At 41.9% G+C, this 17,136-nt stretch overlaps 1 protein-coding gene across 4 annotated transcripts in view; it reads left to right on the top strand.

Annotated features, from left to right (window-relative positions):
• Nucleotides 1-17,136, top strand: part of AAGAB (alpha and gamma adaptin binding protein) — a 75,033-nt gene that overhangs the window by 31,995 nt on the left and 25,902 nt on the right. For all 4 annotated transcript variants that reach the window (XM_027553048.1, XM_027553047.1, XM_027553046.1 and 1 more), the window contains exon 5: nt 4,795-4,878. In XM_027553048.1, the coding sequence (XP_027408849.1) occupies nt 4,795-4,878 (84 nt within the window). The remainder of the gene's footprint in view (nt 1-4,794; nt 4,879-17,136) is intronic.

Below are 17,136 nucleotides of genomic sequence, written 5' to 3'. Positions count from 1 at the left end.
AAGTACCGCTCCCACGTAGACCAGGTGAAAGCAGCACTAGATGAAAAGTGTCTAGAATTAGTCAACAGAAAATGCATAATCTTCCGTCAGGATAACTCAAGACCACATGTTTCTTTGATGACTAGGCAAAAAGTGTTACAGCTTGACTGGAAAGTTCTGATTCATCGTCATATTCACCAGATATTGCACCTTCGGATGTCCATTTATTTCAGTCTTTATAAAATTCTCTTAATGGAAAAAATGTCAATTCCCTGGATGATTGTAAAAGACACCTGGAAGAGTTCTTTGCTCAGAAAGATACAAAGTTTTGGGGAGGTGGGATTATGAGGGTGCCTGAAAAATGGCAGAAGATAGTAGAACAAAATAGCGAATACATTGTTCAGTAAAGTTCTTGGTGAAAGTGAAAAATGGGTCTGTTATTTTAACTTAAAAACCGAAGGAACTTTTTGGCCAGTCTAGTGTTCCTGTGTTCGCATCACTTTCTCACTCTATGTCTGTCATGATTTGTTTTACGTATTGGGGTGTTCCTGTATTGGTGCATATAGTGTCCTCCTTTATTTTTCTTTATGCCTTTTGCTTTAAAATCTATTTTGTCTGACATGAGTATTGCCAACTCTTGCTTTCCTGTGATCTTCATTTGCATGATATGTCTTTTTCCGTCCCCTCGCTTCCGATGTGTGTGTTCTTTGCCCTAAAGTGCAAAGTGCCTTGCGGTGCCTACAAGGGTGCCTTGTCGATAGCATAGTCTCTTGTTTTTTTAATCCAGTCCACCACCCCGTGTCCTTTGATTGGAACAGTCTGTTTACATTTGAGGAAATTATTGGTAAATATGTATTTAATGTCACTTTAAACCTTGTTTTCCAGTTGATGCTGTGTTTCTTCTTTGTCTCTTTGTTTTTCATTTTGTGGTTTGATGATTTCCCTTTATTTTATGCTTGTGTTTTCTCTTTGGTTTTTGTGAATCTGTTGTATGTTTTTGATTTGTGGTTACCCTGTTTTTCAAGTATGTTAACCCCTTCCTGTATCTGCTTGCTTTTAGACTGGTAGTCATATAGGCTCAAATGAAAGAATCTGTGTTTTCCTACTCTCCTCCCCTGCATTTTATCATTTTGATGTCCTCAGTTACCTCTTCATGTTCATCCTTTTGCCATTCCTTATGTTTATCATTGCTTTCATAAAAAGATTTAAAGCCTTTTTTTTTTCTTTTTGGTCTGTATATTGGCTTATTTAAATGATTTACTTTACAATTGTGATTTTCTCTTTCCTATATCTTCTTGATTCTTTTATAATAAGAGAAGACCTTAATATTTCTATTTTTTTTTCTAATTTTATTTTATTTTTAAACTTTACATAATTGTATTAGTTTTGCCAAATATCAAAATGAATCCGCCACAGGTATACATGTGTTCCCCATCCTGAACCCTCCTCCCTCCCCATACCATCCCTCTGGGTCGTCCCAGTGCACTAGCCCCAAGCATCCAGTATCGTGCATCGAACCTGGACTGGCAACTCGTTTCTTACATGATATTTTACATGTTTCAATGCCATTCTCCCAAATCTTCCCACCCTCTCCCTCTCCCACAGAGTCCATAAGACTGTTCTATACATCAGTGTCTCTTTTGCTGTCTCGTACACAGGGTTATTGTTACCATCTTTTAGAATAGGTCTAGTATTGCTCTTTTCTTTTAGTTTTTCCTTATTTGAGAAATTCTTTCTCTCTCCTTCTCTTCTAAATGTTATTCTTGCTGGGTAGAGCATTCTAGGTTGCAGATTTTTCCCTTTTAAGACTTTAAATATGTTTATCCACTCACTTCTAGTCTGCATTATTTCTGTAGAGAAATCAGCTTATAGCCTTATGGGTGTTCCCTTATAATTAACTCTTGTTTTTCTTTTAGTGCATTTGGGATCTTCTCTTTGTCTTTAGCTTTTGCCATTTTGATTATAATATGTCTTCATGTTGGTTTGTTTGGGTTCATCTTGTTCAGGAACTCCTGTGCTTTCTGTATCTGGATATCTGTTTCCTTCTTTAGGTTTGGAAAGTTTTCAGCCATAATTTCTTCAAACACATTTTCAATCCCCTTTTCTCTCTCTTCTCCTTCTGAAGTCCCTGTCATCATAGAAGGGCACCCTTTATGTTATCCCATGCATGCGTGCTCAGTTGCTTTAGTTGTGTCTAGCTCTTTGCAACCCAATGAACCATAGCCTGCCAGGCACCTCTGTCCATGGGATTTCCCTGCAGGAGTACTGGAGGGGGTTGCAGTGCCCTTCTTCAGGGAATTTTCCCAACCCAGGGATTGAACCCATGTTTTCAGTGTCTCCTGCATTGCAGGAGAATTTACCGCTGAGCCACCAGGGAAGCCCATGTTATCCCATAGGTATTTTATATTATTTTCACTTTTTTTTTTTTTCATTTGGCTTTCTGTCTACTGTGTTCTTGGAGAGGGCAATGGCAACCCACTCCAGTACTCTTGCCTGGGAAATCCCATGGACGGAGGAGTCTGGTGGGCTACAGTCCATGGGGTTGTGAAGAGTCAGACACGACTGAGCGACTTCACTTTCACTTTTCACTTTGATGCATTGGAGAAGGAAATGGCAACCGACTCCAGTGTTCTTGCCTTGAGAATCCCAGGGACGGGAGCCTGGTGGGCTGCCGTCTGTGGGGTTGCACAGAGTCAAACACGAGTGACGTGCCTTAGCTGCAGCAGCAGCTACTGTGTTCTGAAGGGTGATTTTCATTATTCTATTTTCCAGATCACTTTTTCATTTTGCTAGTCATTGCCTTTATCTTAGTTTTAGTCTTGGCAAATGAATTTTCTAATTTTCTTGCCTCCTCATAGTTTCTAGTTATTTGTTTGTTTTACAGTAATATGCATTTCTGTCGATAGCCTTTCTTAATTCCTCTGGTATCTTCATTACCTCTTTTTTGAACTTGGAGTCTATTACACTGGAGAGGTCTGTTTAATTGTTCATTTAGGGGAATTCTCTTGGTCTTTTAAGTAGTATTGGCTCCTCTGCATCTTCATTTTACATATATTTCTCTTACTCTGAGTTTAGGAGAAACTTATATACTGTGGTCTTGGAAGACTGTTTGTGGGAGTGTCTCTGTGTAGCTTGTTGTAGGTTTAATGTTTTCGGTGCAAGGGCTGCTTTTATGTGGATGCCTACCTCCTCTCCTCAGCGTGTGCCAGCTGTTATCCCCTTGATAGGGGGTGCACAGATGCTGTAACTCATGTGTTCTCCCAGGCCGATGGCGGCATTGGCTGATACCCACTCCCAGGGCCCAAGGCGGAAGCTTCTGTGCACTCGTAGGTTCCACAAAAGCAGGGGCAGTGATTGGCACCATTTCTTGGATCTCTCTTCGCCCCCAGGGCTTGCATAGGCAGTGTCCTGAAGTCTGAGACCGTGTGTGTGGGGAAGGAGGCTCTTAAAGCAGCCCTGTCTTTCCCCTTGCGTGGCCCCTACAGTGGCACCTTGCCTCTGTGGCAGGTCCAGGCTTCTTCCTCGTGCACCTTTGGTCGTGGATGTACCATAGTCCAGCCCTTCAGGCCGTCTCTGCACAGCCAACCCCAGCACTCCCCCTGAGTTTGACCTCCAAAGCCTGAGGTGCAGCACCCAGCCCCCACCTGCACTGGCAGACACATGTCTCAGACTGGGCAGGGCAGGGCAGCCACACCTACTGTCTGTGTAGGTCTCCGTTTTGCCTTCTCCAGCCAGTTGCTGCACTCTCCTTTGAGTCTCCAGAGCTCCCACTCTGTCCTGGCTGGTCTCTCTGCTGGTGCGGGGACTTCCCAGGATATTGGAACCTTTGCTCTTTCATGGCTCCCTTCCAGGGTTGCAGGTCCTGTCCTGATTCCTTTCTCTTTCTTTTTTCCTTTTGTTTTGTCCTACCTGGTTATGTGGAAATTTTCTTCCTCTTTCAGAAGTCTTGAGTTCTTCTGCTGGTGTTCAGTAGGTGTTCTGTGAGAATTGTTCCACATGTAGACATATTTTTGACGTATTTGTTGAAGGAGGTGAGCTCCACATCCTTCTCCTTTCCCATCTTGTTCACTGTCCAGTTTCTAGAATATTCTTATCAGGAGCTCTAAGCTTTGTATTTTCTTAGTTTTTTTTTGCTTTTTACATAAGTTATAGAGTGAAATAACAACTAAATAGGCAAGATAATTGTCAGTTATTTTGAAGTGTGGACTGTGGCCCACAGTCCTAGATATGCACATATAGTCAGCCCTCTATATCTAAGGGTTTTGCATCCGTGGATTCAACCAACAACATGTTGAAAATGTTCAGGAAAAAAAATCCAGAGGGTTCCAAAAAGTTTACGTAGTATTAGGTATTATAAGTAGTCAAGGGATGATTTAAAGTATATGGGAGGAAAAAAGATATATGGGATGATAATGCAGGTAGATTATGTGCTAGGTCACTTCAGTCATGTCCAACTCTCTGCAGCCCTATGGACTGCAGCCTGCCAGGCTCCTCTGTCCATGGGATTTTCCAGACAGGAATATTGGAGTTGGTTGCCATGCCCTTCTCCAGGGGTTCTTCTGGACCCAGGGATCGATCCGTAGGTAGATTATGTGTAAACACTAAGCCATTTTATATAAGGAACTTGAGCATCTGCAGATTTTGGTATCCATGGTGGGGAGAGAGTCCTGGAGCCAGTCCTCCATGAATACTAAGGGATGAATATATATAAATATTTATGTGTGTGTGAGTATGTGTAAGTGTGTGTGATTATGTTTAAGTGTGTGTATATATATGTGTATATATATATATTTTTTTTTTGCCCTCCCTGATTAGATGACTTTCCAGAATCTACAGGAGTAAAGCGAATTGTTCAAGCCTTGAATGCCAACGTCTGGTCCAATGTAGTGATGAAGAATGGTAAGTAACTTGGGACTAAACCTCCTAAGGACTTTTTTCCTCCTGTTCTAAGTTTTAAATTATTCAGATATATGTGGAAGCATTAGGATTACATGAAATCTGTATATTTGTTCCATTTTAAAGCCCCCAGTTGAAGGGAAGGCCAAAATAAACATTTCTAAGAATTTAAAGTATATGTTTAGTCGTTAACAAGAATTTGGAACTTACGTTTAATATGCTTGGCCTTGTCTTTGGCTTTGAGAAATAGCCCCAAAGTTGTAAAGCATGAATTCTGTCCTTAGAGAGCTCATAGTCCAGCAGAGGAATCAAAGTGTGTACTTTTAAAATGCTAGGTAACTGTGCAAGGCAGTCTTTGATGAGTACAGAATGCCTGATACAAGCAGCAGAGGCAGAGGGGCCAGAGGTGTGGCCTTTATTTATTGTGGGCCTGAGTATAGAGAGTTTCAAGACGAAAGCAGGTCTTAACAGTTGTCTTCACGGGATGGTCAAGATTTGGGTTGGTGAAGCGAGAGTGGCAAACAGTGGAGGGAGCATGTCTTCAAGAATAATGGTTGTATCTTTTAGGGTTTCTCAGAAACTCTTGCCTACCAGTTGGACCTAGCTTAGGGGAGAGAGGCCTGTATTTGAGGCAGGAGAATCTGAGCTTTTTCCTATAGGAAGTGATGAGTCATTATGAGACTACTTAACAAGTGGTGCAAAGAAGTTGGCACCTTTGAAAGGTTGATGTTGTGGTGGGTTTGGCAGCTGAAGCAGGTAGAGGTAGAGCCTGAAGTCAGGAGACCAGGCCCCATGGCCGCAGCTCAGTAGCCACAGGGCGAGAAGCTGAATCTGAAGTGCAATTTGAAGCCAACAGGCTAGTTTGGTACACTAGCCTCTTATTGTCTGTATTAGTTTGCTCGAGGCTGCAGTAACAAAGTACAACCAGCTGGAGTCTTAGAACAACAGATATTTATTGTCTCACAGTTCTAGATGCCAGAGGTCCAAAATCAAGGTGTCAGCAGGGCTGTGTTCCCTTTGAAGGTGCCAGGGAGGTATCTGGCCCGCTGTCTCTTCTGGCTTCTGGTGGTGTAATTCCAGTCTTCACATGTATTCTCCCTGTTTGCTGGTCTCTGTCCCTGTCTTCTTTATATAAGGATAATAGTCATAATGAATTAAGAGCCCACCCTACCCCAACATGATTTCATCTTTACTAATTATATTTGCAAATAAGGTAACAATCGGAGGTATGAGAGGTTAGAACTTCACCATATAATTTGTAGCGGGGTGTAGTTCAACCTATAACATATTTCTGTAGGAATCACTGCCCGTGTAGTGTTTTTCTTTTTTGTAGCTCTTGGCTGCCCCAACAAGTATGTTATGCTATGTGAAACACTGCAGAAAAGAATGAGAAAAATCATGTTTAAGTGACCTTATCCCATATTCCCTGAGATAAAGGAAAATCGGTTTTATAAAAACAGAGATATTTCATCTCAGTTTTCTTTTGACACTTGAGAGTAAAGTGAGGAGGGGGCTTTTGAGCTTGCCTGAGATCTAATTTAAGCCATACATCATGAGAGAATTTGCTTCTGGCATAGAAAGGTATTCCTTCCTCCCCTTTCCTTCTCCTTCCTCCGTTTCACTTAATTTTTTTCTGGCGGAAAATCTAATGGGTCTATTGTGTTGAATTCCAAAGATATTAGACTTTATTCTGTTGCAGAAGCAATCAAGTTAAGGCCATGATAGTTCTTAAAAAAATAGATTTCAGCCCATGTTGTCATCTCCCTGTTACCAAAACAGACTCCAGTCAAGGCTTGGTTCTCATTCATTCATTCAGCAAATCCTTCTTGAAAATTTATCATGGTGAACCATTGCTATAGACTGTCATCACTATGAAAATACATTTAAGGTACAGTACATAAACTGGATCAGTGTGGAATATAGTTACATTCGGTGGTGCTTTTTATATTCATGAGAAATATTTTCAGGAGAGCTTGTTCGGTTTCAATCACTTTTTGAAAAATCTGTCCCCAAGTTTACACATTAAATAAGTCCTGCAGGCTTCCCAGGTGGTGCTAGTGGTAAAGAACCCAGCTACCATCCAGGAGACTCAAGAGACACAGGTTCAATCCCTGGATCAGGAAGATCCCCTGGAGAAGGTCATGGCAACCCATTCCAGTATTCTTGCCTGGTGAATCCCACGGATAGAGGAGCCTGGCAGGCTACAGTCCATGGGGTTGCAAAGAGTCAGACGTGACTGAAGTAACTTAGCACGCATGCACGTCTTATAATTCACATTTATAGCTATAAATTTAGAAGCTGGACTGAACACACTTTATTACTTTGGAATTATGGTCAAAGGTATTTTCTGGAAAACAAAATATGCTTTTCAGACATTAAACAATACTCTTAAGAAAACTGCAAAGCCAAGAGGCACACTGGATTTCTCACAGTCTTTGCCTTGAAGCATCATTTCTTTATTTTTTTTTCTCTGCAGTAAGTGATATATTGGTTTGCTGTTAACCAAATCTCAAATATTGCTGTTAGCTTAATTCCATTTTTAAGAGGATCTTGACCTACATGGTGTGAAGGAGACTTAACTCTCTTCCTTCTCGAAGGAGCCCGAGGTATGGAAATACAGTGACATTTAGAGGCAGCCCACGTTTTAGGAGGCGTGGAGGACGTCCTTGTGTAACCCACATCTTAGATTAGAGACAGAACTCTGTGTGAGTGTGTGGTGGGGGTCATGTTCCTGTTCAGGGTTGCCCTACCTCCCGTGCTCTCTGCAGGTCCTTGCTTTGCTGGTGGGCTGAGTAAACCGAGCCTGCCTCCCAGCAGGCTGTTCTTGAATCCTGCCAGCAGGTGCTCAGGCTGCTTTGTTTATTTGCAGGTGTCCATCTTTTCTACTTCTTTTTTCTCTTTCATTTCCCCCTTTTCCTCTTTCTCTCCTTTTTTTTTTCTCTTTCTTTTAAACAATTGTGGTTAAATGTACATAGCATGAGAGTTACCATGTGAACCATTTTTAAGTATACAGTTCAGAGGCATTGAATACGTTCAGATTGTTGTGCAGCCATCGCTACTCAAAGCTTTTAAACCCCCCAAAATTTTACATCAGGAAGTTAGTTGACAAAATAAAGCAAGGTATTGGAGGTGTTCTTTTTTTGTGTCTTTCTGCTGGAAATTCAACCAAGGTTTTTTACACAGGGTTTTATTTATTTATGTATTTAAATTTTATTTATTTTAATTGGAGGCTAATTACTTTACAGTATTGTAGTGGTTTTTGCCATACATTCACATGAATCAGCCACAGGTATACATGTGTTCCCCATTCCTGAACCCCCCTCCCACCTCCCTCCCCATCCCATCCCTCTGGGTCATCCCAGAGCACCAGCCCTGAGCGCCCTGTCTCATGCATTGAACCTGGGCTGGCGATCTCTTTCACATATGATAATATACATGTTTCAATGTTATTCTCTCAGATCATCCCACCCTTGCCGTCTCCCACAGAGTCCAAAAGACTGTTCTATACATCTTTTATACAGGATTTTAGAGAACAGTAGGAGAGGTAGCATACCTAATTCATTCTAAGGCCAGGTTAAAATGATCCAAATCCCTAAAAATAGTACCAGTAAAGAAAATCATTAGAGGCCATCTCCTCTATGAACATAGATGCCATGATTTTAACCAAAATACTAGCAACCCTAGCCCAAAATACATAAAAAGAATATAACATGACCTAGTTGAGTTATTCCAAGAACCTAAGATTCTTTAATATAAGAAAAAGCTACTTAAATCACCACATGAGCAGGTTATGGGGGTATCATATCATTATGGCAGTTAATGAAAAATGCATTTAAAATTTTCAACATTTGTACAGAGGGAGGAAAGAAAGAAACTGTGAACAAATCAGAAGTGGACTCTTGTGGCAGAAATGGACAATGTGTAATATAGTATATACCACACTGAGTGTAACACAGGGAGAGGTGGAGTGGTGCCACTTCTCACTCTCAGGACACTGATGACTAGTTTTTATGTTGTTGTTTTCATTGGAAAAATTACTGTAATCACAGTTGATTCTTTGGGATTATTACCTTGCCAGTTATATAATCTCAGTTAATTATTTTGAAATATGTATTATCTATTTATTTGTCAAGCAATAATGGATCATTGAGGTTATGTCATATTGGTCTTTAATTTCGATTCAGAAAAGTATCAGTTTGAAAACCTTTTAAAAATGCATTTTAAATGTGCTCGGCTTGGGAAAAACGTTTCCAGTTCTAATAAGGACTGTGAAAATTTAGCTGTTACGGCAAATATCCCTGAAAACATACAGATCTGACTAGGGTTTCATTTCTTTGCAGTTTATTGGCCACTAGGCATTCAAAAGTCAAACACTCAATCTGAAAATCCACTTAATTAAAAACTTAGACATGAATAACTGTCTTCCTGCCTTCCACCAAAATAAAGTGAATGTGTTTTCCTCAATGGGACTTCCTGATTGAAATGAACGGCAAGCTCAATTCTTTGCTTATTGCAAGTCTGAACAACTTACCCTGCTATAGTAGGTAGCCTCGTAAGTTTTTGCCCCTAGTCTTTTCCTTAAAAGTTAATAATATAGAAGATGGTTCCTTGGGACTCTAGTTTCACCATCTTTGTGGCCTGCTGGTTTTGCAAATAAAGTTGTTATTCCTTGCCTCAACAACTTGTCTCTTGATTTATTAATCTGTCATGCCATGAGCATTATGAGCTTGGACTTGGTAAAAAGTTTTGGCCTGCCAGCCTGGAACCTTGGGGCTCATAGACAGCTGGCATGGGTTGAGGAATTTTCAGGTAAGGCCCTAACAGCTTCCAGGACCACTTGTCTTGAGACTCTTCCCTTCAGAATTCCCCAAAGCAACACTGTCTGCCACAGGGCTTGGCAGTTGAAGCAAGAAACTGACATCTGGTCTGTACAATAGGGTAAATAGAAAAAGTAAAGTTAATGATAACTTAGAAGTATGAGATTAACAGATACAAACCACATAAAACAATAAGGATTTACTGTATAGCAAAGGGAGCTACATTCACTATATTATAATAGTCTATAATGGAAAATAATCTGAATATATATATATATGTGAAACTGAATCACTTTGCTGTACACTTGAAACTAACACAATATTGTATATCAGTTATGTGAAGTGAAAGTTGCTCAGTCATGTCCAGCTGTTCGTGACCCATGGAGTGTATAGTCCATGGAATTCTCCAGGCCAGAAGACTGAAGTGGGTAGCCTTTCCCTTCTCCAGGGGATCTTCCCAACCCAGGGATCGGACCCAGGTCTCCCACATTGCAGGCAGATTCTTTACCAGCTGAGCCACAAGGGAAGCCCAAGAATACTGGAGTGGGTAGCCTGTCCCTTCTGCAGCAGATCTTCCCAGCCCAGGAATCAAACCGGGGTCTCCTGCATTGCAGGCAGATTCTTTACCAACTGAGCTATCAGGGAAATCAACTATACTTGAACTACTAAAAAAAAAAAGAGGGATATATTGTGCAGCTGGAAACACACACACACATTAATGAGAAACAACCAAAGAAAAGATAAATTGAACTTCATCAAAATTAAAAAACTTTTGTAATTCAGAGTACACTTAGGAAAGTGTCCTCTGAATGGTGGAAAGTATCTGTAAACCGTACATTTATTTGATAAGGATCTAGTTGTTCAGTCAGTCAATCATGTCTGACTCTGTGACTCCATGGACTGCAGCACACCAGGCTTCCCTGCCCTTCACTATCTCCTGGAGTTTGATCAAACTCATGTCTGTTAAGTCAATGATGCCACCTAACTTATCTCATCCGCTGTTGCCCCGTTCTCCTCCTGCCCTCAATCTTTCCCAACATCAGTGTCTTTTCCAGTGAGTTGGCTCTTTGCATCAGGTGACCAAAGATTTGGAGCTTCAGTATCAGTTCTTCCAGTGAATATTTATGGTTAATTTCCTTTAGGATTGACTGGTTTAATCTCCTTCCTGTCCAAGGGACTCTCAAGAGTCTTCTCCAGCACCATAGTTTAAAAGCATCAATTCTTTGGTGCTCAGCCATCTTTATGGTTCAGCTCTCACATCTCTACATGATTTCTGGAAAGACCATAGCTTTGACTATATGGACCTTTGTTGGCAAAATAATGTCTTTGCTTTTAATATGTTGTCTAGGTTTGTCATAGGTTTTCTTCCAAGGAGCAAGCACCTTTAATTTCATGGCTGCTGTCACCATCTGCCGTGATTTTGGAGCCCAAGATTCTGTCACGGTTTCCATTTTTACCGCATCTATTTGCCATGAAGTGATGGGACCAGATGCCATGATCTTAGTTTTTTGAATGTTGAGTTTTAAGCCAGCTTTTTTACCCTCCTTCACCTTCATCAAGAGGCTCTTTAGTTCCCCTTCGCTTTCTGCCATTGGGGTGGTGTCATCTGCGTATCTCGAGGTTATTGATATTTCTACCAGCAGTCTTGATTCCAGCTTATGATTCATCCAGCCCGGCATTTTGCGTAATGTACTCTGCATATAAGTTAAATAAACAGGTGACAGTATACAGCCTTGACATACTCCTTTCCCAATTTTGAACCAGTCCATTGTTCCATGTCTGGTTCTGACTTTTGCTTCTTGACCTGCATACAGGTTTCTCAGGAGGCAGGTAAGGTGGTCTGGTGTTCTTATCTCTTTAACAGCTAATGCTGCTGCTGCTGCTGCTGCTGCTAAGTCGCTTCAGTCGTGTCCAACTCTGTACGACCCCATAGACGGCAGCCCACCAGGCTCCACCGTCCCTGGGATTCTCCAGGCAAGAACACTGGAGTGGGTTGCCATGTCCTTCTCCAATGCATGAAAGGGAAAAGTGAAAGTGAAGTCGCTCAGTCGTGTCCGACTCTAGCGACCCCATGGACTGCAGCCTACCAGGCTCCTCTGTCCATGGGATTTTCTAGGCAAAAGTACTGGAGTGGGGTGCCATTGCCTTCTCCAAACAGCTAATGTTAGTAGTTCTCAAACTTTGCTGCATATTATAATTAGCTGGGGATAATCACCTGGAGAAGATGTTTTAAATCTCTATGCCTAGGCCTCACCCCACAACAGTTAATGCAGAATTTCCAAAAATTTTCCACAGTTTGTTGTGATTCACACAGTCAAAGGCTTCAGTGTAGCCAATGAAGCAGATGTTTTTCTGGAATTCCCTTGTTTTTTCTATGGTCCAGCAGATGTTAGCAATTTGACCTCTGGTTCCTCTGCCTTTTCTAAATCCACCTTGTACATCTGAAGGTTCTTGGTTCATGTATTGTTGAAGCCTGTCATGAAGGATTTTGAGCACTACCTTGCTTGCATGGTGAAATAAGTGGAACTGTGGCATTGTTTGAACATTCTTTGGCATTTCCCTTCTTTGGAATTAGAATGAAAACTGACCTTTTCCAGTCTTGTAGCCACTGCTAAGTTTTCCAAATCCAGTTTTCCTATTGAATGCAGCAGTTTAACAACATCATCTTTTAGGATTTGAAATAGCTGGGATTTGATCACCTCTACTAGCTTTGTTCATAGTAATGCTTCCTAAGACCCACTTGACTTCACACTGCAAGATGTCTAGCTCTAGGTGAGTGACCACACCATCGTGGTTTTCTGGGTCACTAAGACCTTTTTTGTACAGTTCTTCTGTGTATTCTTGCCACTTCTTCTTAATATCTTCTGCTTCTGTTAGGTCCATGGCATTTCTGTCTTTATTATGCCCATCTTTGCATGGAATGTAGTACTTAGAATGTATAAAGAAATCTTATAGCTGAATAATGAAAAGACAGTGCAATTTTTAAAATGGTGAAGGAGTTGAATAGACAGTTTTCCAAAGAAGGTACACAAATGGCCAGTAAGCACATGAAAAGATGCTTACCATTATTAATCATCAGGGCAGTCACAACCACATGAGATGCAGCTTCATTCCCACCAGGTTAGCTGTGATCTAAGGAGACACTAAGAAGCGTTAGTGAGGGTGTGAAGGGATTAGAACCCTTACACACTGATGAGGAGAATGTAAAATGGGCTGTAGCCACTTTGAAACAGTAGTAGTTTCTCAGAAAAGTAAGCCATATGACCCAGCAGTTCCACTCATAGGTATTTTACCCAAGAGAATTGAAAACATATGTCCACAAAAAAACTTGTACACAGATGTTTCTAGCAGCAATATTCATAATTGCAAAAAAAAGTGGAAACAAATGCTGAATTGGAAATAACTGCTGAAAACAACATCCATATGATAGAATATTATTCAACCATAAAAAGAAATGAAGCATGGATGCATGCTACAACGTGAATGAACCTCAAAAACATCATGCTAAATGAAAAAAGCCAGACACAAAGGCCACATATTTTAACAGTTCCACTTAAGTGAAGTGTTCAGAATAGTTAAATTCATAGAGATAGAAAGTAGGTTAGTGGCTCCCAGGGGCAGGGAGGGGTGGTTTGGGGTGTGAGATTTCTTTTTTGGAGTGATGAAAGTGTTTTAGAATTATATAATGATGGTGGGTACACAACTTTGTAAACACACTAAAACCCATCAAATTCCATACTTTAAAGAAGTTGAATGTTATGTATATGTAAGCGATACCTCAGTACGAAGGAGGAAAGGGAAGGCTGGAAGGAGAAAGGAAACAAGGAAGCAAGTCAGGAAGGAAATAGTACTGATAATGATGATGGTACTGTTAGAAGGATGTTGGTCGGAGAAGGCAGTGTGATGGTAACCGTACTAATGAGCTGCTGATATACATACATTACCTTATTTAATCACAGTATTCAAAAGAGTTAGGCTTAAAGAGGTCAAGTAATTTCCCCAAGGTCATATGTCATCAGTTCTCAAACTTGTGTGCACACTGGAATCACTTGGGGAACTTTAAAAAGTACTGATGCCTGAATCTCATTCTTGGAGATTCTGCATTAACTGTTGTGGCCTACGCATAGAGATTTAAAACATCTTCTCCAGGTAATTATCCCCAGGTAATTATAACATGCAGTAAAGTTTGAGAACCACTAATATTAGCTGTGAAATAGCAAAGCCTCTGATTTGAACTTAGATCTTTATAATTTTGAAGTCTCATGCATGTAACTGCTGTAACGTATAGCCTTATAAATTACTATATTTTAATGAAATTCTTCCAAAGAGTCTGGTGACAGTGTCCTGTCTGAACATTTCTATGTAGCTGTGTGACCTTATGTGGCTCTCATTCTGTCTAGGCTTTATTTTTAATCTGGAAAAGGAGGTTGGTCTCCATCCATGGCTCTGGCTGTACAGTGAGATCACCTGGGAAGCTTTTACGACCTGTACTGTCTGGGTCTCACCCAGACCATTTATCTTAGAAGGGAGGGGTGGCTACAGTGTTTTTTAAGTGCCTCAGGAATTCAGATAGGCAATTTTGTTGAGAACCACTGACATAGATGATAGTCCTCTAATTCTAACTTGTAAGAGTCTGTGCTTAATCCACAGGAGTAAACGCGGCACTTTGAAAGCTATTAGCCCCTTGACTGATTTGCTTTCTCCCATTCATGAGTTGTGCAGTACTCACAGGTCACTCCTCTGAGTTACAAAGCCGGAGGACAGAGACAGGACTCTGCCCAGGGTAGAGTCACCTAGAGGCAAAGGTGAGCACAGTGGGCCCTGGCCTCTGTACGTCCTTGGTACCTGTTTCTAATGTGACAAGATCTTCTTGAGACCAGGGAGAAATAACACAGCCTTTATAAGTAGCTACCTGTCTGGGGCACCGTTGAGACCTTAGGTGTGGCTAGATCATACGAGTTTGTCTTCTGTCAACCTCAGATTTCTCACTGCTTCATAATTTTAAGACCCAGTTTCAAGTGTCTGTTCATTCATTCAGAAAAATACTTTTTTTTTTTTTTTTTTTTCTGGCTGGGCTGGGTCTTCATTGCTTTGCGCAGACTTTCTCTAGTTGTGGCCGGTAAGGGCTACGCTTCATTGTGCTGCACAAGCTTCTCATTGTAGTGGCTTCTCTTGTCGTAGAGCACAGTCTCTAGGCATGTGGGCTTCAGTAGTAGCTGCTCATGGACTCGAGACCGCGGGCTCAGTATCATGGTACATGGGTTTAGTTGCTCCCGGCATGTGGAATCTTCCTGGACCAGAGATCAAACCCATGTCCCCGTTATTGGCAGGCAGATTCTTATCCACTGCACCACCAGGCAAGTCCAAATAATATTTATCAAGTGGTTACTATGTGCCAGGCATTGATCTCTGTGGTTGGGATGCATCAGTGAACAAAACAGACACAAGTTTCTGTCCTTGTGGAGTTTTCGTTCTAGTGGGACACATTAGCCAGTAGACAATACACCTAATTAGTAAGTTGTACAATATACTAGAAGATGATAAGTGATAATGAAAGAAAAATACAGCAGGGTTAAGGATGTTGAGATAGTTGGGTAGATTGCAGTATTAAATAGGTGTAGGTCTTAAGGTTGATCTTCAGAGCTTGAGATCTGAGGATGGAGATGAGGTATTTGCCATGTGGTATCTGGGAGAATAGCTTAGCAGGCAGAGTGGATAGCTACAGTAGAGGCCCTGAAGAGAATCCATGCCTGATGTGTTTGAAGACTATTGAGGACTGCACTGTGGCTGAGGAGGGAGCACAGTCAGGGGATAATGAAGGGTCTCACAGGCCATGATAGTAACTTTTGTATTTGCTTAGAGGCAGCCAGGGACTTTGGCAGGTCTTTTGCTGAGTAGAAGAGTAACATGATCTGACGTGAGGTCTGAAAAGAGCACTCGGGCTGCTTTGTGAAGAGACGGTGGAGGGGAGGAGGAGCCAAGGTGATCTCATAGGAGGTGATTGCAGTATTCCAGGTGAGAGAGAGCGGTGACACAGACCAGAGTTGTAGCAATGGAAGGAGTGAGGAAAGGTCAAATTCCGGATCTGTTTTGTGGTCGTGCCAGCTTGATTTCCTGATGGTTTGGATGTGAGGGATGAGCGAGAGAGGACAGTCAAGGAGGACCCCAGGATGCAGGCCTGAGCAGTCAGAGGAAGAGGATGCCATTAGCAGCAGTAAGGAAGCTGCAGGTGAAGCCGACTTTGAGGGGCAAGGGGCATATCAGTGGTTTCCTTTTGGACGTGTTAACTTTTGAAATGGATGCTAGACTTCCAAGTGAAGATATCAAGTAGCCAGTTGGCTAGATGCATGGAGAGGCACATGCATAGCATTTAAAACCTTGAGCCTACATGAGATCGCCAGGTGAGTAAGTGTAGTAAATAAAGAGGACCAAGGACTCAGCACAGGGACATTCCAAGAGGAGGAGGATGGGGAGAAGAGAAAGAACCAGCCAGGGACACAGAGAGAGTGACAGGGGCCTGGAAGCACAGTGGAGGGCTGTCAAGGTGGAGGGGGTGGTCAGCCGCGCCAGAGGCTGTTCACGGGTCAAGGAAGATGAGAACTGGCCTTCAGATTTAGCAATGTGGAGATCATCAGTGGCCTTGAGAACAGTTTTGGTGAAGTAGTCTTAGGAGAGATAGGGAGGAGAGGAATTGGAAATGGTGACTGAAAACCGCTCTTGAAAAATTTTTTTTTTTTGCAGGAAAAAGGAACAAAGAAATAGGTGGGTGCTAGTGAGAAGGGTGTGGTTTTCTTTTATTATTTTTCTTGAGAATGAGATCAAGAGCAGCATGTTCATAGGCTGAAGGGAATGAGCTTGTAAAAGTGAGAAAACTGTTGGAGGAGGAGGAGAAGGGAGGGGTGCTAGAAGGCTGTCCTTGAGTAGGTGAGAGAGTGCGGGCTCTAGTTGGGGAGTGAAGAGGTTGGCCGTGGATGGGAGGGGAAAGTAGATCTGTGCAGAGGCAGAATGGAGTATGTGGGCACAGATGTTGCTGGGTGGGGAGATGTGGCAAGGAGATCTGTGGAAATTTCTTCTGATGGCCTCTATTTTCTCAGTGAAGTAAGAAGCCAGGTTATCATCTGAGGACAGAAGGAGGTTGCATTAGGATTTGAGGAGAGAGAAGAAAATGTGAAAGTTATCTAGGAGAATGAGAGAGTAGATGATCCTAGGGATGTAAGATATGATGCTAAAAATAAATGACTGCCAGACAGCACGAAGGGGCCCGCTTGAAATTTGGTGTGATACGTTTAAAGTGAAGACAGGCACAGGCGGCATGAGTGTGTGTGTGTGCCTGTGGGGGTGGAGTCGAGGGGTGGGTCTTTTCCCTGGCTGCCTTCAGGTACACGGGTACAGCCATGGAATCAGCCGTTTAGCTTTTCCCAAGCAAGGATAATCATGGTAAGAG

The sequence above is a fragment of the Bos indicus x Bos taurus genome, chromosome 10, assembly GCF_003369695.1.
Source record: "Bos indicus x Bos taurus breed Angus x Brahman F1 hybrid chromosome 10, Bos_hybrid_MaternalHap_v2.0, whole genome shotgun sequence".
Taxonomy (NCBI): domain Eukaryota; kingdom Metazoa; phylum Chordata; class Mammalia; order Artiodactyla; family Bovidae; genus Bos; species Bos indicus x Bos taurus.
Note: the sequence above shows the minus strand (reverse complement) of the source record. Positions and strands in the feature narration are given on the sequence as shown.